The 14,460-nt window shown below is 47.3% G+C and overlaps 1 protein-coding gene across 7 annotated transcripts in view; it reads right to left on the bottom strand.

The window, feature by feature from the left end:
• Window positions 1-2,130: 2,130 nt before the first annotated feature.
• The window catches only part of ERG (ETS transcription factor ERG), a 323,164-nt gene continuing 310,834 nt past the window's right edge, over window positions 2,131-14,460 (bottom strand). For all 7 annotated transcript variants that reach the window (XM_044948472.2, XM_025293998.3, XM_025293990.3 and 4 more), the window contains 3 exons: window positions 14,334-14,390; window positions 13,630-13,677; window positions 2,131-4,026 (listed from right to left, as the gene is read on the bottom strand). In XM_044948472.2, the coding sequence (XP_044804407.1) occupies window positions 3,506-4,026; window positions 13,630-13,677; window positions 14,334-14,390 (626 nt within the window). In that variant the 3' untranslated portion in view covers window positions 2,131-3,505. The remainder of the gene's footprint in view (window positions 4,027-13,629; window positions 13,678-14,333; window positions 14,391-14,460) is intronic.

Here is a 14,460-nt window from a genome sequence, read left to right on the forward strand (position 1 = left end):
GACCTTCTAGTTATTTTTAATACTTGATTTCTATAGCCAACAATTTCCCCATTTGACATGAAAACATTTCACCAATATTTTTTAAACCCAGGTTAAGATAAAGGAATGGAAATGTGATATACCTTTGAGTAATCCAAAGTGCTTTTCACTCTCCAAGTAGTCATCTCAGAACCTCTATTTGGGTGGCATGGTGGAAGACAGGTAAAAATGATGCTTCCTTTAAACACAGGTTAAAGGTCAATGCAGTGGCCCGTGGGACCTCTATGCTCTACCTATCTTCAATCACTGCCCGCGTCCCAGGTGTTAGCAGTCCCTGCAGCATCGTGCATCCATGGGACGCTGCTCGAGACCCCTGGACCCAGGTGGCAGAAGCTGCAGCAGTGCTGAGGAGCTCTGAAGGAGCTCAAAGCGCTCTACCTCTACCAGTCCTGACAAATCACTTCATCATGAACCCTTCTGACACACAGCAAGGACATCCAACCGGGAGCAAAAATGAAGTCTTGACTGAGATTTGGGAATCCGCAGAGATTCCATCCTACACAAATCCCAAAAGACTGACACTTAAAACAGGAAACAAGGGTCCTATCTCTTGCCAACAGAAGGGAAATTCTACAGGAATCGTGTGTGTACCTCAGAGCAAATCGAGAAATGGGGGCAGCAGAGGGAAAACGTTCTTGATGTCATCATGAATACCAACTGGAGACTGCTTTGGATTTCAGTTCTACAGGAGCAGAGAGTGAATGTTATTTTAGGATATCATTGAGGAATTATTTGGGAGAACTCAGCATTATCATGTTATCTAAAATGATCCCAGTTGCTCATGCTGGTCATAAAGTTTGCTAATAATTTGGATGGGGGGCGGGTGGGAGAAGGAGGTGGGGGAACCATAACTGAGAACATCTGTTAAAGTTGAATATGAGAAGCCTGCCTTGTTTTTATTATTTTGCTCATGACATGATCCTGAAAGAGGGGAACTGAGTGATTATCGGAGTAAATGGCTATTTGTATCAGAACGTAGGTGTGCTTCGACTTTGCATTCCAAAATAAAAATGAGTGATCTTTTCCATTAAAACAGTGTGGGTCTCCCCCGGCTGCCAGCTTTTATGCTTTTACTTATTTATCTTCCCCAAGGAGGCGCAGGCACTTTGCAGGCCTTTCCCAAGCTGCCGTAATTGATGGATAGTTGGATTTCTTTTAATTCAAGTAATGCCGAGTGTCTGCAGCTTTGGTAATCGGATCCTACCAGCTTTAGAGACCACTGCCAAAATATTCAGAGCACAGAGGTTTGGCAACGTCATTTAATCATCGCAAAAGGATTACAGAGTGCAAAATAAGCCCCCAGACAGCTCGGAGATGGGCCAATTCAGAAACCGACTCGGGCTGGGGAGCTGCTGAGGCTTGCTCCCTCTCACATGGCCCTGCATCCCGGCTCTCCTTCACCTCGGCTAAGGCTTCACCTAACCACCTTTACCCTGGCTGAGGCTCCATCCTCAGGAGAGAAAAGATGTCAAGGGTGATGGACTTTAGATCAGAGACATAAACAGTATCTGATCACACGTCAGGCTCAGGACTGGTAAAAATCCCAGACCAGGGTACCCAGATTATCCTGGTGTGGGAAGGTCAAGGCCACAGGCTACCCAGTGAGAGCCTCTGACGGAGAAGCCAGATGGTGAATTTAAAAGCCGTCCCTGGTCTCGTTCAAGGGAGACACTGCTGCTGTGATGCTTTATTAACCAACAACAACACAGTTTGTGCCCGGAACAAGCGTGTGTTCACCATGCAATAGATGCTTTAATGCAGGAAGGAAGGGTGATTTGTGACTGGATGGGGATCTGGAATGTATCAATGACCACCCCAGCTTCAGAGGGCTCCTTCCACTCTGGGCCTGAGTCTGGAGGCTCCCAGGCTAAACCTTTGGTCCTCCTGCCCTAGACAGGGCGATCTGGCAAGAAGGCCCCAGAGAGGCCCACACCATTCAGGTGCCAAATGTGCTAAGTCCTTGGCACTCCCTTGCACTAGTTCCCAGACAAAGGAAACCTCTAACACCAAACCCACCCCCATGCAGCACAAGTTTCTATTAAACAATCTGAGTCACTTTAAAATAAAAAAGTGCAAAGGCAGACTCCTGTGTAAATCTGATTTGCCATGCTAGGCCAAGCTTATTTTATTACATACATTCTGCATTCTAAGAACTAGTAACTTCATATTGTAAACATTAAGCATACAGAGTTAAAGTTCAAGGCCACATTAGATCATTGATTGTCTCTTGTGTCGTGTATCTTTGGCTGGCCGAGATCAACTCGTAGTGTATAAATGCATAAGTTATATAATTATTATATAAAAAGGAAAAAACAAAAACAAAAAAACAAACCACTGACTTGCATACTTCATTCTGACAAACGCACAGCGTTCGCGACTCAAAAGGAAAACTGGAGGCTGCCTCGCCCCGGACACCCAGGCGATTTCAGACTGGGGTAGCCGAGAAGGCTAGCGCTTACCTGACCCCGTGGAGAGCAGAGCACCCCCGCCTAAGGATGAGGTCCTGAATGTTTCTTTTTAAATATCAGACAATTCCAGTTACGGTTTTTCTTTTGATAAACAAACAAAACAAGACAAAAAGAGATGCATGATTTTGTTTCTGCGTTCTCCTACCGTCCGTGCCCCGCCCCCATCACGCTGTGTCCGTCTTCCTAACACTGGATTTGGTACAACACTGACCGCAGGAAGCCTCACATCTCCACGGCTCAGCTCTCCGAAGAACCGACACCATCCCAAGTCCAGTCTTCACGGCTCAAGAAGCTCCCTTCCCAGTCCTTCCCTCCTCCTTCCCGTTTCCTCCTCTCCCGCCTCCTCCATCCACACCCACGTGCCCTCTCCACACACATGCTCAGTCCCACCCTGTGACACAGAGTTCCCGTCTTATCGTCAAGGAGTTGGAAGCCTCGGGTTGTTCTAAGAATCTGGTTTCACCCAAGACAGCAGATGCTGATGAGTTCCGTTAACAGTGTCCATCGATGGGCTACCATAGTCTCCCTCTCCTCTCTTTTCTGTGTTTGATATGTTTCTCTTTTTAAATACAGGTAGTTTTCCTTCCAATGACATTAGAAATGGCATGTTAGGTCCAGACTGTGTGGTATCTATTGCTTGAGTTTAATCCCCGCTTAATGCACTAGCAGGACTCCCAAAGACTACTCTAAAGGTTTATACACGTCTTCTGAATGTTTTCTTTGGCACTTTGTCCTTATGACGTCACGCTTCTACTTGCAATGTCTTTTACAAGGTCGGTCCACAGATTACCTGTCCAGGTACACAGGTAGCATCCTTTTTATCTCTGTAGTCATGGTTTAGTAAGTCCCTCCCACTCAGAGTCTCTGGATCTCTCCCCCTGCCCCAGTCGAGCTTTCGCATTTCCCTTGAGGCACTTCTGATTCATGGTCTCGGATAAGAGTTTGTAGTAATGGATGGGTGTCTACACAGGTGCTGGGAAAGGCCTCTCTCGGGGGCTTTAGTAGTAAGTGCCCAGATGCGAAGGCATATGGCTGGCTGGGAGCCTAGCGCTGGGGTAGATCCCCCCCGTGGGTGAATTCCAGTATGGGTTCGGGGCGGCGAAAAAACTGGATGACGTCACGGGGAGGGCCGGAGGGTGGGGGGCGACAAAGTTCATCTTCTGCGGGTGGGCGTGATAGGAGCCCATGTAGGGGAGGTCCGAGGGGTACTTGTACAGAGAGGACTCCGGGGGGTGGGGCTGCAGGGCCTGGGCGATCCCGTGGAAGTCAAACTTGTAGGCATAGCGCTTCCCGTGGACTTTGGTCATGATGTTCTTGTCGTAGTAGTAGCGGAGGGCCCGGCTGAGCTTGTCATAGTTCATGTTGGGCTTGCTCTTCCGCTCCCCCCAGCGCCGTGCCACCTCGTCCGGGTCGGTCATCTTGAACTCCCCGTTGGTGCCCTCCCAGGTGATGCAGTTGGAATTTGAGCTGTCAGACAGAAGCTCCAGCAGGAACTGCCAAAGCTGGATCTGCCCGCTCCCTGAGGAGGTGGGGAAAAGAAACGGAACATCTGTGAGAACACTGGTGTGCAAAGCCATGTCCAACTCTCTGCGGCCTCAGTGACTGCAGCCAGCCAGGGCCCCTCTGTCCATGGGGTTCTCCAGGCAAGAATACTGGAGTGGGATTGCCATGCCCTCCTCCTCCAGGGCATCTTCCCAACCCAGAGTTCTGAACCTAGGTCTCCCACATTGCAGGCAGATTCTTTAGACCATCTGCTGCTGCTAAGTCGCTTCAGTCATGTCTGACTCTGTGCGACCCCATAGACGGCAGCCCACCAGGCTCCCCCGTCCCTGGGATTCTCCAGGCAAGAACACTGGAGTGGGTTGCCATTTCCTTCTCCAATGCATAAAAGTGAAAAGTGAAAGTGAAGTCACTCAGTTGTGTCCGACTCTTAGTGACCCCATGGTCTGCAGCCTGCCAGGCTCCTCCGCCACCAGGAAAGCCCAAGAATACTGCAGTGGGTAGTCATCCCTTCTCTAGGGGATGTCCCCGACCCAGGGATTGAACCAGCATCCCTTGTGTCTCCTGCACTGGCAGGTGGATTCTTTACCACTAGCGCCACCTGGAAAACCCCATGCAGAGTTCCTTTAGCAGGCTGTGTGCCCATCCCTCTGGGCTGGGGGCATTGGCTGCTCTTGTACCCCAACACCACCACCCCTTCTCCAGAGAACTGCCCTTGGCCGAACTGGAGCTGCCTCAAACCCTTCCCTCCCACCCCCTCAGGTAGGCCACGGCCTGATGGACTGACAAAGAAATGCAGAGGTCAGCCCCCTGGCCTCAAAGAGGGACCGATTCTGTGATGCTGGTCATGCCCGGGACTTAGCATGGATGGGGTCAGACTGAAGCAAGGTTCCAGCTAAGGTCACATGCATGCACACTCAGTGGCTCAGTCGTGTCTGACTCTCTGTGACTCCATGGACTGCAGCCCGCCAGGCTCCTCTGTCCAGGGGATTCTCCAGGCGAGAATACTGGAGTGGGTTGCCATGCTCTCCTCCAGGGCATCTTCCCAATCCAGGGATCAAACCCACGTCTCTTATGTCTCCTCCACTGGCAGGTGGACCCTTTACCACTAGTGCCACCTGGGAAGCCCAGCTAAGGCCACAAGCTTCCTTAATCTCTCCCCTGCCGTCTCTGGCATCCTCTCCCTCAAGAATGTACCCTTCATGAATCGCCTGCCCAAGTATGCTTAGCCCAAGATCTGCATCTAAGGAACTGGCCTACGATGATGATCCTTGGTGATGACCAGGCAGATCTAGAGGCTGATCCAAGTCCTTTCGGGAATGCAAAGAATTCCCAGGGGGCAGAGTTCAAGTCAGTTTCCTTCATTTCTGACTTCCTTAGAAGAGCAGCCAGGTCAACTTTGTGTTTTGGGGCTGGGAAGACTTAATTTTCCTCTTTTGTGAGACAGAAAGCACCATTATGTGGCTGGCAATAATGACTTAGTACCATTTATGTTGGCTAGGTCAAGTTGAATAATAAAAGTCAGATTTAGGAAATGAACGTCGAAAAGTTTATGGAAAAAGTAGAGAATGGAAGTAAACACCGTTATTTCTAACATAACACGGGGCTGGCACGCAGAAAGCCATTCTGTCAAAACTTTTCCTAGAACAGAATTAACCCACTCAAAATGAGGAAGTTTAGAAAAAAAAGTTGGCTATGTCTCAAACCAGATCACCCATTTCCAGTATTTAGGCAAATGCATCGTAACGGAAATCCACGTGTTGCCCCTGCGTTGCAAGACCAGTTGGGTTAAGCAGAGTTTTCATATGAAAACGCTGCAACCATGAGTGAGTGCGAGTCCTCTTGGGAGCGGAATGAGGCTGCAACTGAGTCAACAAGATCTCATTTGACTGAGTGTCCACACAGCTCTCTTGATCCCACTGGGGGTCTAGCCATGCGGCTTTTAGGTTTTATTAAATTCAGAGAAACATCCAGGCACATCATTCTAACCTCTACACTACAATACTTCAGGATGATTGACGGCTCCCTTAGAGAGAGAAGCATGCAAATACCAAGAGTCAGACTGTGACCAGGAGAAGCTAAGATGCTTTAAGCAGGTTTTAAAAGCTTTGAAAACAGGTAAGAGGCAGGTCTTTCCTCCCCAGTTCCCAGATACCACCTTGGGCTTGTTACCAAAGAGATGACCTTTTGTTACACTATGAGTAAATACCAACAGATATGATAAAATGATTAAAGGAACTCTGCCAACTCTTCAGGGAATTGATGAAATGAAAAAATCAATTATAAATTTGCTTTCTCTAAATCCTGTCCACAAGCTCCCCAGATAAATGGCCCAGCTCATAAATCTTTGTTTCCACATTGGCTGTATGTAGTGGATATGTCTGTGAATCTATCCATACGATAGCATCGTGAGAAAGGTCAGCCTTTTCTGAATACGTTCTGGAAAATTAGCATTTTTTCACTCTAGCAACACATTTGAAATGTATTAACAGCTTGTAGTTCATCGCAATGTAAAGTCTTCGCTTTTTGGGGGCCACATATTCAAACTGTTCTCAATCAACTTTTGCTGCCCCCAACATTTCATTAATATGCATTTTTAAAAATACAAAGAGCTGTTTGAGAAAACCATATGGTTTTGGTATACATATTGTAACTAAAGGATTACTACTTGAAAAAAAATTTTCATATATGACTTGGGAATAGGGAAAAACATGGATTTTTGATTTAAACAATCTAACATATGTTTCAATATAAACACACACAGTTGTTTGAAAATAGATATTCACTGTCAACCTCCTCCCAGAGAGAGAGCAATCCCACAGATTTTGTATAAAATACACAGACTTTCCTAAACAGCCAAAATTATATTTATCATCTCTTCAAACCTTGGCATTGTCTTTTGGGAATCTGTCGCTCACTCACTCCTTTTATAAACGTGTGTAAGAGAAAAATGGCAGAGAAAAGTGCTTTCTCACCTCTCCTGTTTCTAAAGAACTAGTAAGTCGGGGGCCTAAGTTCCTGGCCGGAAACTGAAGTGTAAAAGGATGGACGAGGGATGTCTCCTTTGACTATTTTACCATCAGCCCTTAAGACACAGGGGCTTGACCTCTGAGCCTTTCAAGGGCATATGGGAATAAGACATCTGCAAAACAAAATTCATCTGCTTCCTTACCAAAAAATAACAGCCATAAATGTAAATCGATTAATGTTTCAGTCGTTGTTCTTTAGTCACTAAGTCATGTCTGGCTTTTTGCAACCTCATGGACTGCAGCCCTCCAGGCTCCTCTATCCAAGAGATTTCCCAGGCAAGAATACCAGAGTGGGTTGCCATTTCCTTCTTCAGGGATCTTCCTGCACCAGGGATAGAATCTCCGTCTCCTGAATTGGCAGGTGAGTTCTTTACCATTGAGCCACCAGGAAGCCCCGTTGTTTAAGCAGATGTTATCAAATGCAGCATTATGTCAAGCTCATTAACTGTTCAACGTGATGTAACAACACCCACTGCCTTCACAGTCTATAGCAGATCTGCTTGCTCTGCTTGAATTCTCAAGGGGGCACAATGTTTGCTGAGGAGTTAGTCGATGGTAAATTAAACAAGTTATTCATGGCTGCAGAATTTCAAAAGCCGTTTATTAAATTCCTCTTTTACTGTCGAAACAGTGAGACTGTGTGCTAAAGGTGTGTATTAGAAGATAGAATAGAGATTCCAAAACACGAATACCTAAGATTTATGTAGTCTAAGAGTGGGTATCTCACCGGCCAAACCAACAAGTAAAAGCAGAAGCTCTTTTAAGACCAACTGTCCATCCAACAGCCTCATCACCTGCACCTCAATAATCACCTTCTTTGGAAAAAAAACAAAACTCTTTACATCTCTTTTCTCTTCTATCCTGATAACCTCCTTTGAAACATCAGTAAAGAGTAGCTACTTTTGTCCTAGGTTTGTCCAGGGTAATTAACTAAAAGGCAAGATTGGGGAAAGAGGGAATCCAAGCCTGTTGGCTGCCCACTTACAGGAAGGCCCAGTGGGATGAAGGGGCCTGGGGTGTGGCTTCGAAGAAGACAAAAGGCAAGCCTTTAATTCTGGGAGAGGACTGTCATCTCTGATTCAAAGAAAAGAAGACAGAGGTTCAAAAGGGAGGGGATATATGTATGTGTGTGTATATATATATATTTATATATATATCTGATTCATGTTGAGGTTTGGCAGAAAACAACAAAATTCTGCAAAGCAGCTATCCTTCAATAAAAAAATAAATTAAAAAGAAAAGAAGAGAAACACTATAGCACAGAGGTACAGACTGGGCAACAGAAAAGGGCAAAACATCTAAACGGTTTATAAACCACAGAGAAAAGCACAGCTGGGAGTGACTCAGCAGCCATGGGGCAAGCAGGAGGGGGGTCCCAAGGAGGACCCTCGGCCCCCAGCTGATGGAGGGAGAGAGCCGTAAATAAAGCAGGGAGGGCGCCCAGCAGGCACCACGGGGTCCGACCTTCGGACTTTCTGCAGTAGCTGGAGGTGCTGCAGAAAAACCCAAGTGCACAGCCTGGACCCCCCCCCACCACCACCACCACGTCAAGATCAGGGCGGCAGGCGTGTGTCCCAGATGGAAGGCTTTGTCAGGGCTCAGGGTGGCTCAGACAGGACTGGTGGGGGGTGGGTGGGGGGACAGGGAAGCGCAGGGGCTGGAAGCACCCCTTTGGAATCAGCACCGTCTCAGCTGAATCCTGGCTCTGCCTCTTAATGGGACTTGGGGTGGCTCGCCTTGCTGTCTGTGCCTCAGTGTTCCTGTCTGCAGAATGGGGTGATGCAATACTATCAACATGGTAGTATTATAATACTACCTTGCAGGATCACCATGAAGATAAACTCAGTGCATGAGTGCTCGGATCATGATCTGTCTGAGCTGGAAACCAGGGTTTAACGAAAGGTACCTCCCTTGCCTACAAACAGGAGACAGCAAAGGAAACCAACCATCCTCCTTCCTCCCAAAAAACTACAGGCTGGCAGGACAGAAGCTGGGAATGGTGGTGTTCTCAGGGCTGGCCAGTGTCCCTGAAGGCTGACTAGTACCAGGCATCATTCTGAAGACTTTCCATGTGTTTATTTAATCCCTTGCTTCCTAGAACTATGTGACACCCCACGGCAGGGATGAGGAATCAGAGCCCAAGAGGCAGAGTGACTGATCTTGCTGGAGGTCAGCAAGGGTTGGAACCTGGATTCCAGTCTTGCTTTCAGGCCTGGGTTCTACACACACCTCCACAGGTCCTTCGGGTCCTTTGTCCCCTCCCTGGACCTGCGGTTGGTAAGTCTCAGTAGAAGACTGGACACTCCCACCTCCTATCCAATGCCAAAACATCCCTAACACTGGTCTCTGGCCCTGCCTGGAGCAGGTTCCACTTTCATGCTCACCATTAAAGACTCCCCAGTGAGCCCCAAGGGAGCCATTGAACTCTTGTTCCCAAGGAAACACTTTCCCGGACAGGCAATTTCTGTTCATCACAGGAGCCTTGGTAAACACTCAGCCACTCTGATGGGATGTAAAGGGGCGGTGTCGCTAATATCTGATCCAGGACTCCACAGTGCAAGGACACACTCGTCTCAGCAGGAGAAACGCAGTCCACACTGCACACCAAATGCATATTTGGGAGGGAGATGTGGAGATGCTGTTATCATTTTGGGCACCCACATCACGTGAAGTCATCTTTTCATTTAAAATGGTTTTTAAAGTTTGCATTGTGTGGAGAGCAGAGGCAGCAGTTTCAAGTGGTGAAGGATTTATTTATCAGAGACTGGGCAACCAGAACCAAACAGGAAGAAACATTCTCATTTACAGCAGGATAAAAGACATTCTTGTTTTAGGAGGGGGAGGCCCCATGAATGTAACTGACATACAGCCTAAGGAGAGACGGAGAAAGTGAAAGTGTTAGTCGCTCATTTGTGTGCGACTCTTTGCAACCCCATGGACTGAAGCCTGCCAGGCTCCTCTGCCTGTGGGATTTCCTAGGCAAGAATATTGGAGTGGGTTGCCATTCCCTTCTCCATGGGATCTTCCCCACCCAGGGATCAAACCTGGGTTTCCTACAAGTCACCTGCATTGCAGGCTGATTCCTTATCATCTGAGCCACCAGGGAAGCCCAATTCATTATAAACTAAGTAAGAGAAGTCTTTATCTTCAAGTCAGAAGTTGGATGTTGGGATTTCCCTAGCAGTCTGGTGGTTAAGATTTCGCCTTCTAATGCAGGGAGACTGAAGGTTCAATCCCTAGCCAGGGAGCTAAGACTCCACATGCCTGGAGGCCAAAAAGAAAAACCACCCCTAAACATAAAACAGAAGCAATATTGTAACAAATTCAAAAAAGACTTTACAATGGCCCACATTATAAAAAAAAAAAAAAAAAATTCTAAAAAAAAAAAAGTTGGATGTTGCCACTTTCCCCGGACCCAGCAGACACAGTCTTAGTGGAATAAAGTGCAGCCCTGGCTCCCGATGCCAGCATTGCTCTTAGGTACCAAGACCATCTTCCACTTCCCCAGGCCAGTTAGTGCTCCTTGCTCTGCCTGCAAGTCCCTCTACGCACTGTGGGCATCCCCAGGCACTAAGCCCTTTGCTAAGGGGCCACAGCTCTCTTTGGCCCCAAGGCACCAACCAAGCGCCACCTTTATCTGTGACACCATGGGCACAGACCTATATACATTTCACTTAACCCATCTGGGGGGGTGAAAGGGCCGGACTGGTTTTGTTTATGCTGCTGGACAGGTTCCTGCCCTCTATCCTTGACTGCAGCCCCATCCCAAGCACCGAAGCAGCTGTTTGAATGGCAATCCTTCCTTTCTATTCTCTGGGTCCTCATTCTCCAAGAGCTCCTTCTTTCATGCTCGCTCAGTGGCAGTGGAGGGGCTGAAAAATATTAAAGCAGGTTTTGGAGGCAGAGAGTTGGGGTTCAAATCTGGCCTCTCTTCTGGTGGGCTGCATGACCCAAGAGAACTTAGCTCATTCATCAGGACCTCCGATTCCCGTTCTGCAGGAGGAAGACCATGGTGTTCCGAGACAAGCATTTGCCCAAGCGTGATACAGCCGGGGGGTGGGGGGGGGAAGGGGAGCTATTGGATTGTTATTTCACATTATTGTATGAACGTTCCCAGAGCGTTCCAGCTTCCGCCCTTTCCCCCTTTCTAATCTCTCCTGAATGCTCATGCCAGATTAGTCTTCCTGAAACCTGACTGATAATCATCATCTCAAAACACAGTAATGCTTTTTATGTGACTGGTTATGGATGAAGGTGGAAGAGGAGAGTGAAATAGCTGGCTTAAAACACAACACTCAAAAAGCTAAGATCATGGCATCCAGTCCCATCACTTCATGGCAAATAGATGGGGGAGAAATGGAAACAGTGGACTTTCTTTTCTTGGGCTCCAAAATCACTGCAGATGGTGACTGAAGCTATGAAATTAAAAGACATTTTCTTCTTGGAAGAAAAGATATGCTAAACCTAGACAGCATAATAAAAAGCAGGGACATCATTCTGCTGACAAAGGTCCATGTGGTCAAAGCTACGGTTTTTCCAGTAGTTAAGTATGGATGTGAGAGTTGGACCATAAAGAAGGCTGAGCACCAAAGAATTGATGCTTTTGAACTGTGGTGTTGGAGAAGACTCTTGAGAGTCCCTTGGACTTCAAGGAGATCCAACCAATCCATCCTAAAGGAAATCAATCCTGAATATCCATTGGAAAGACTGATGCGGAAGCTGAAGCTCCCAATACTTTGGCCACCTGATGCGAAGAACTGACTCATTGGAAAAGACCCTGATGCTGGGAAAGATTGAAGGTAGGAGGAGAAGGGGATGACAGAGGATGAGATGGTCGGATGGCATCATCGGCTCAATGGACATGGGTTTGAGTAAGCTCCGGGAGACAGTGAAGAACAAGGAAGCCTGGTGTGCTGCAGTCCATGGGGTCGCAGAGTCAGACAGGACTGAGCGACTGAACAACAATGGAGGCAGCTGCAAACGGAAGCTGTGCACAGGTGTAAGAACAGACCCAGGGGACGCAGCCACCAGGTGGATGCCGGGGAGACCTGTGTCCGTGGAACAGATCCAGGGGACACAGCCACCAGGCAGATGCCGGGGAGACCTGTGTCCGTGGAAGTTCCTTGAGAGTCAAGGAGAGTATCTTGTTACTCCTTGAATTCATTTATTTGGCAAATAATCTTTGAGCACCTGAGCTATGCCTGGATTTAATGCAATAAACAAAACAGACCCGTTCAATTCTCTGCTGTTTAAAAAACATTTACTGCGCTAGTTACCATTAACTAAACTTCAGCGTCAAAGATGCAGAACTTCCAATAATGATATTTTATGTTTTCCAAAGTATAGATTCCCTTGTGGGGATTTACACAGAATCTACATTTTCCCGTTTCTAACCCCGTTTTGGCCTCAACGTTTAGGCAATACACATTCTAGCTGGGATTTCCAACATGCCTGTGACATCTTGGCATCTGAAGTTGCTGTTGAGAATATGCAGCATATGCTGTGCATTTCTGAAGTGGATGCCAGCACAGCTGGTTCTGACCCGAACACAAACAAATCAAACAACCTGGCTGGCACCGAGGCATGGTGCCAGGTGACAACCCTTGGCAAGGGACAGGCTACAAATGGGCGATTAAGGATCTGTGCTTTCTTCTGGCATCTGAGTTCAGACACAGGCCATTCAATGACCACGAGCCTAAGTTTGAAGTCTTATGGTTGTCATTAGGTTCTTTTTTTTTTAAGATATTATTTTATCTGCTGTGTGATGGGTTGAAGTGTGGTCCTCCTCCCCACTAATTCATATGTCGGGTTTGCTCAGTACCTTGGAATGTGACATCATTGGGACTAGGATCTTTAGAGGGGTAATCAAGTTAAAGTAATGTCATTTGCATGGGCTCTAATCCAGGTTGACTAGGGTCCTGGTAGAAATAGGAGTTTGGGCACAGAGATAACATACAGAAGTAAGGAGATGCAGGCAAAGATGGCCATCTGCAAGCCAAGGAGAGGTCTTGAACAGATTCTTCTCCATGGCCCACAGAGGGAAAGAACCCTGACAACTTGATTTTGGACTTCAGGCCTCTAGTACTTTCCAGGTGGCGCTAGTGGTAAAGAACCTGCCTGCGGATGGGGAGACGTACGAGACTTGGGTTAGATCCCTGGGTTGAGAAGACCCCCTGGAGGAGGGCATGGCAACCCACCCCAGCATTCTTGCCTGGAGAATCCCCTCGGACAGAGGAGCCTGGTGGGTCGCAAAGAGTCAGACACAACTAAAGGGACTTAGCGCACACGCAAGCCTCTAGAACCAGGAGACAATAAATGTCTGATGTCTGAGCCCCCAGCCTGCAGTACTTGGTCAGAGCAGCCCCAGGAAGCTGAAACAACTTGGATTAGGTAAGGATGCTCTTCGCTGAAGCTAAATCTTAAAGTTTATAACCCAACCCTTTTATTTGCCATTTAGGCAAGTAATCCAGTGAAACTTACAACTTAAATTTGTTCAGTGGAAGGGATTTCTTTGCCTACTCAGGTTCAACGTTCAATATCGCTCCTGCCCAAAAGATAACTTTGTAAGAGCAAAACCATGAGCAATGTCTCACCTGGATTCGCAAGGCGGCTACTTGTGGGTCCAAGAATCTGGTAAGGATCTGCAGCAAAAAGAAAAGACATGGTTGGGAGCAGGTGGCATGTAACTGCAAGAATGATGCTGACCTGCTGGTGTTTTCAGATTTTAGAGCTGACAATGCCTCTCATACCAAAGTTCCCCAGCACCACTTCCTGTATTAGAGACAATGTCACAAGGATCTGAGACAGGCTTCGAGGTAAAGATCTCCTAGCTGGTGGCTGAGCTCAGATTTGGTCTGGGGTTCCTGACATCCAGTCCAGGCCTCTCTCCATCCCAGAACATAAACAGGGCAAATGTCCTCAGTCCCCCACGGTCCCCAGGACAATATTGGCTGCGTTGCTCAGCATGCTGGCAGCAGAAACATTCCACTGCATTTCTGGGCTGATGTTGTTGTATGTGGCCTGGAAGGTAAAAGTCAAATAATTCCCAGGACACAAAGAAGCTGGGTGCAGAGGGAATGTATTTTCCATATTTACTGCATAGATTTTGTAAATGGTTTAGCAAAAACTCAACCATTTCCAATTGAGTAGAATGGTAGTTTGGTGCCCGTTTTACATATGGAACAGTCCTAAAGAAGACAAAGGAACATTAATTTCATTTAGAAAGTGACACATTTTAGAAAGATGCTGCCAGACCATTTCTTCTTTTATGACCATCATGAGGCTCCCTGAAACATACCTAGCTGAGGACGCTGGTCTTCAGTTTTGGGCACTGTGGAAGGAGACGGCTGAGCAGCTGAAAATCCAAAAATGAAAGAGACAATTAGCCATAACTTGTGTTTGACTACTAGATTTTGGTGCTGCTG

This window comes from Bubalus bubalis, chromosome 1 (assembly GCF_019923935.1).
Source record: "Bubalus bubalis isolate 160015118507 breed Murrah chromosome 1, NDDB_SH_1, whole genome shotgun sequence".
NCBI classification, from domain to species: domain Eukaryota; kingdom Metazoa; phylum Chordata; class Mammalia; order Artiodactyla; family Bovidae; genus Bubalus; species Bubalus bubalis.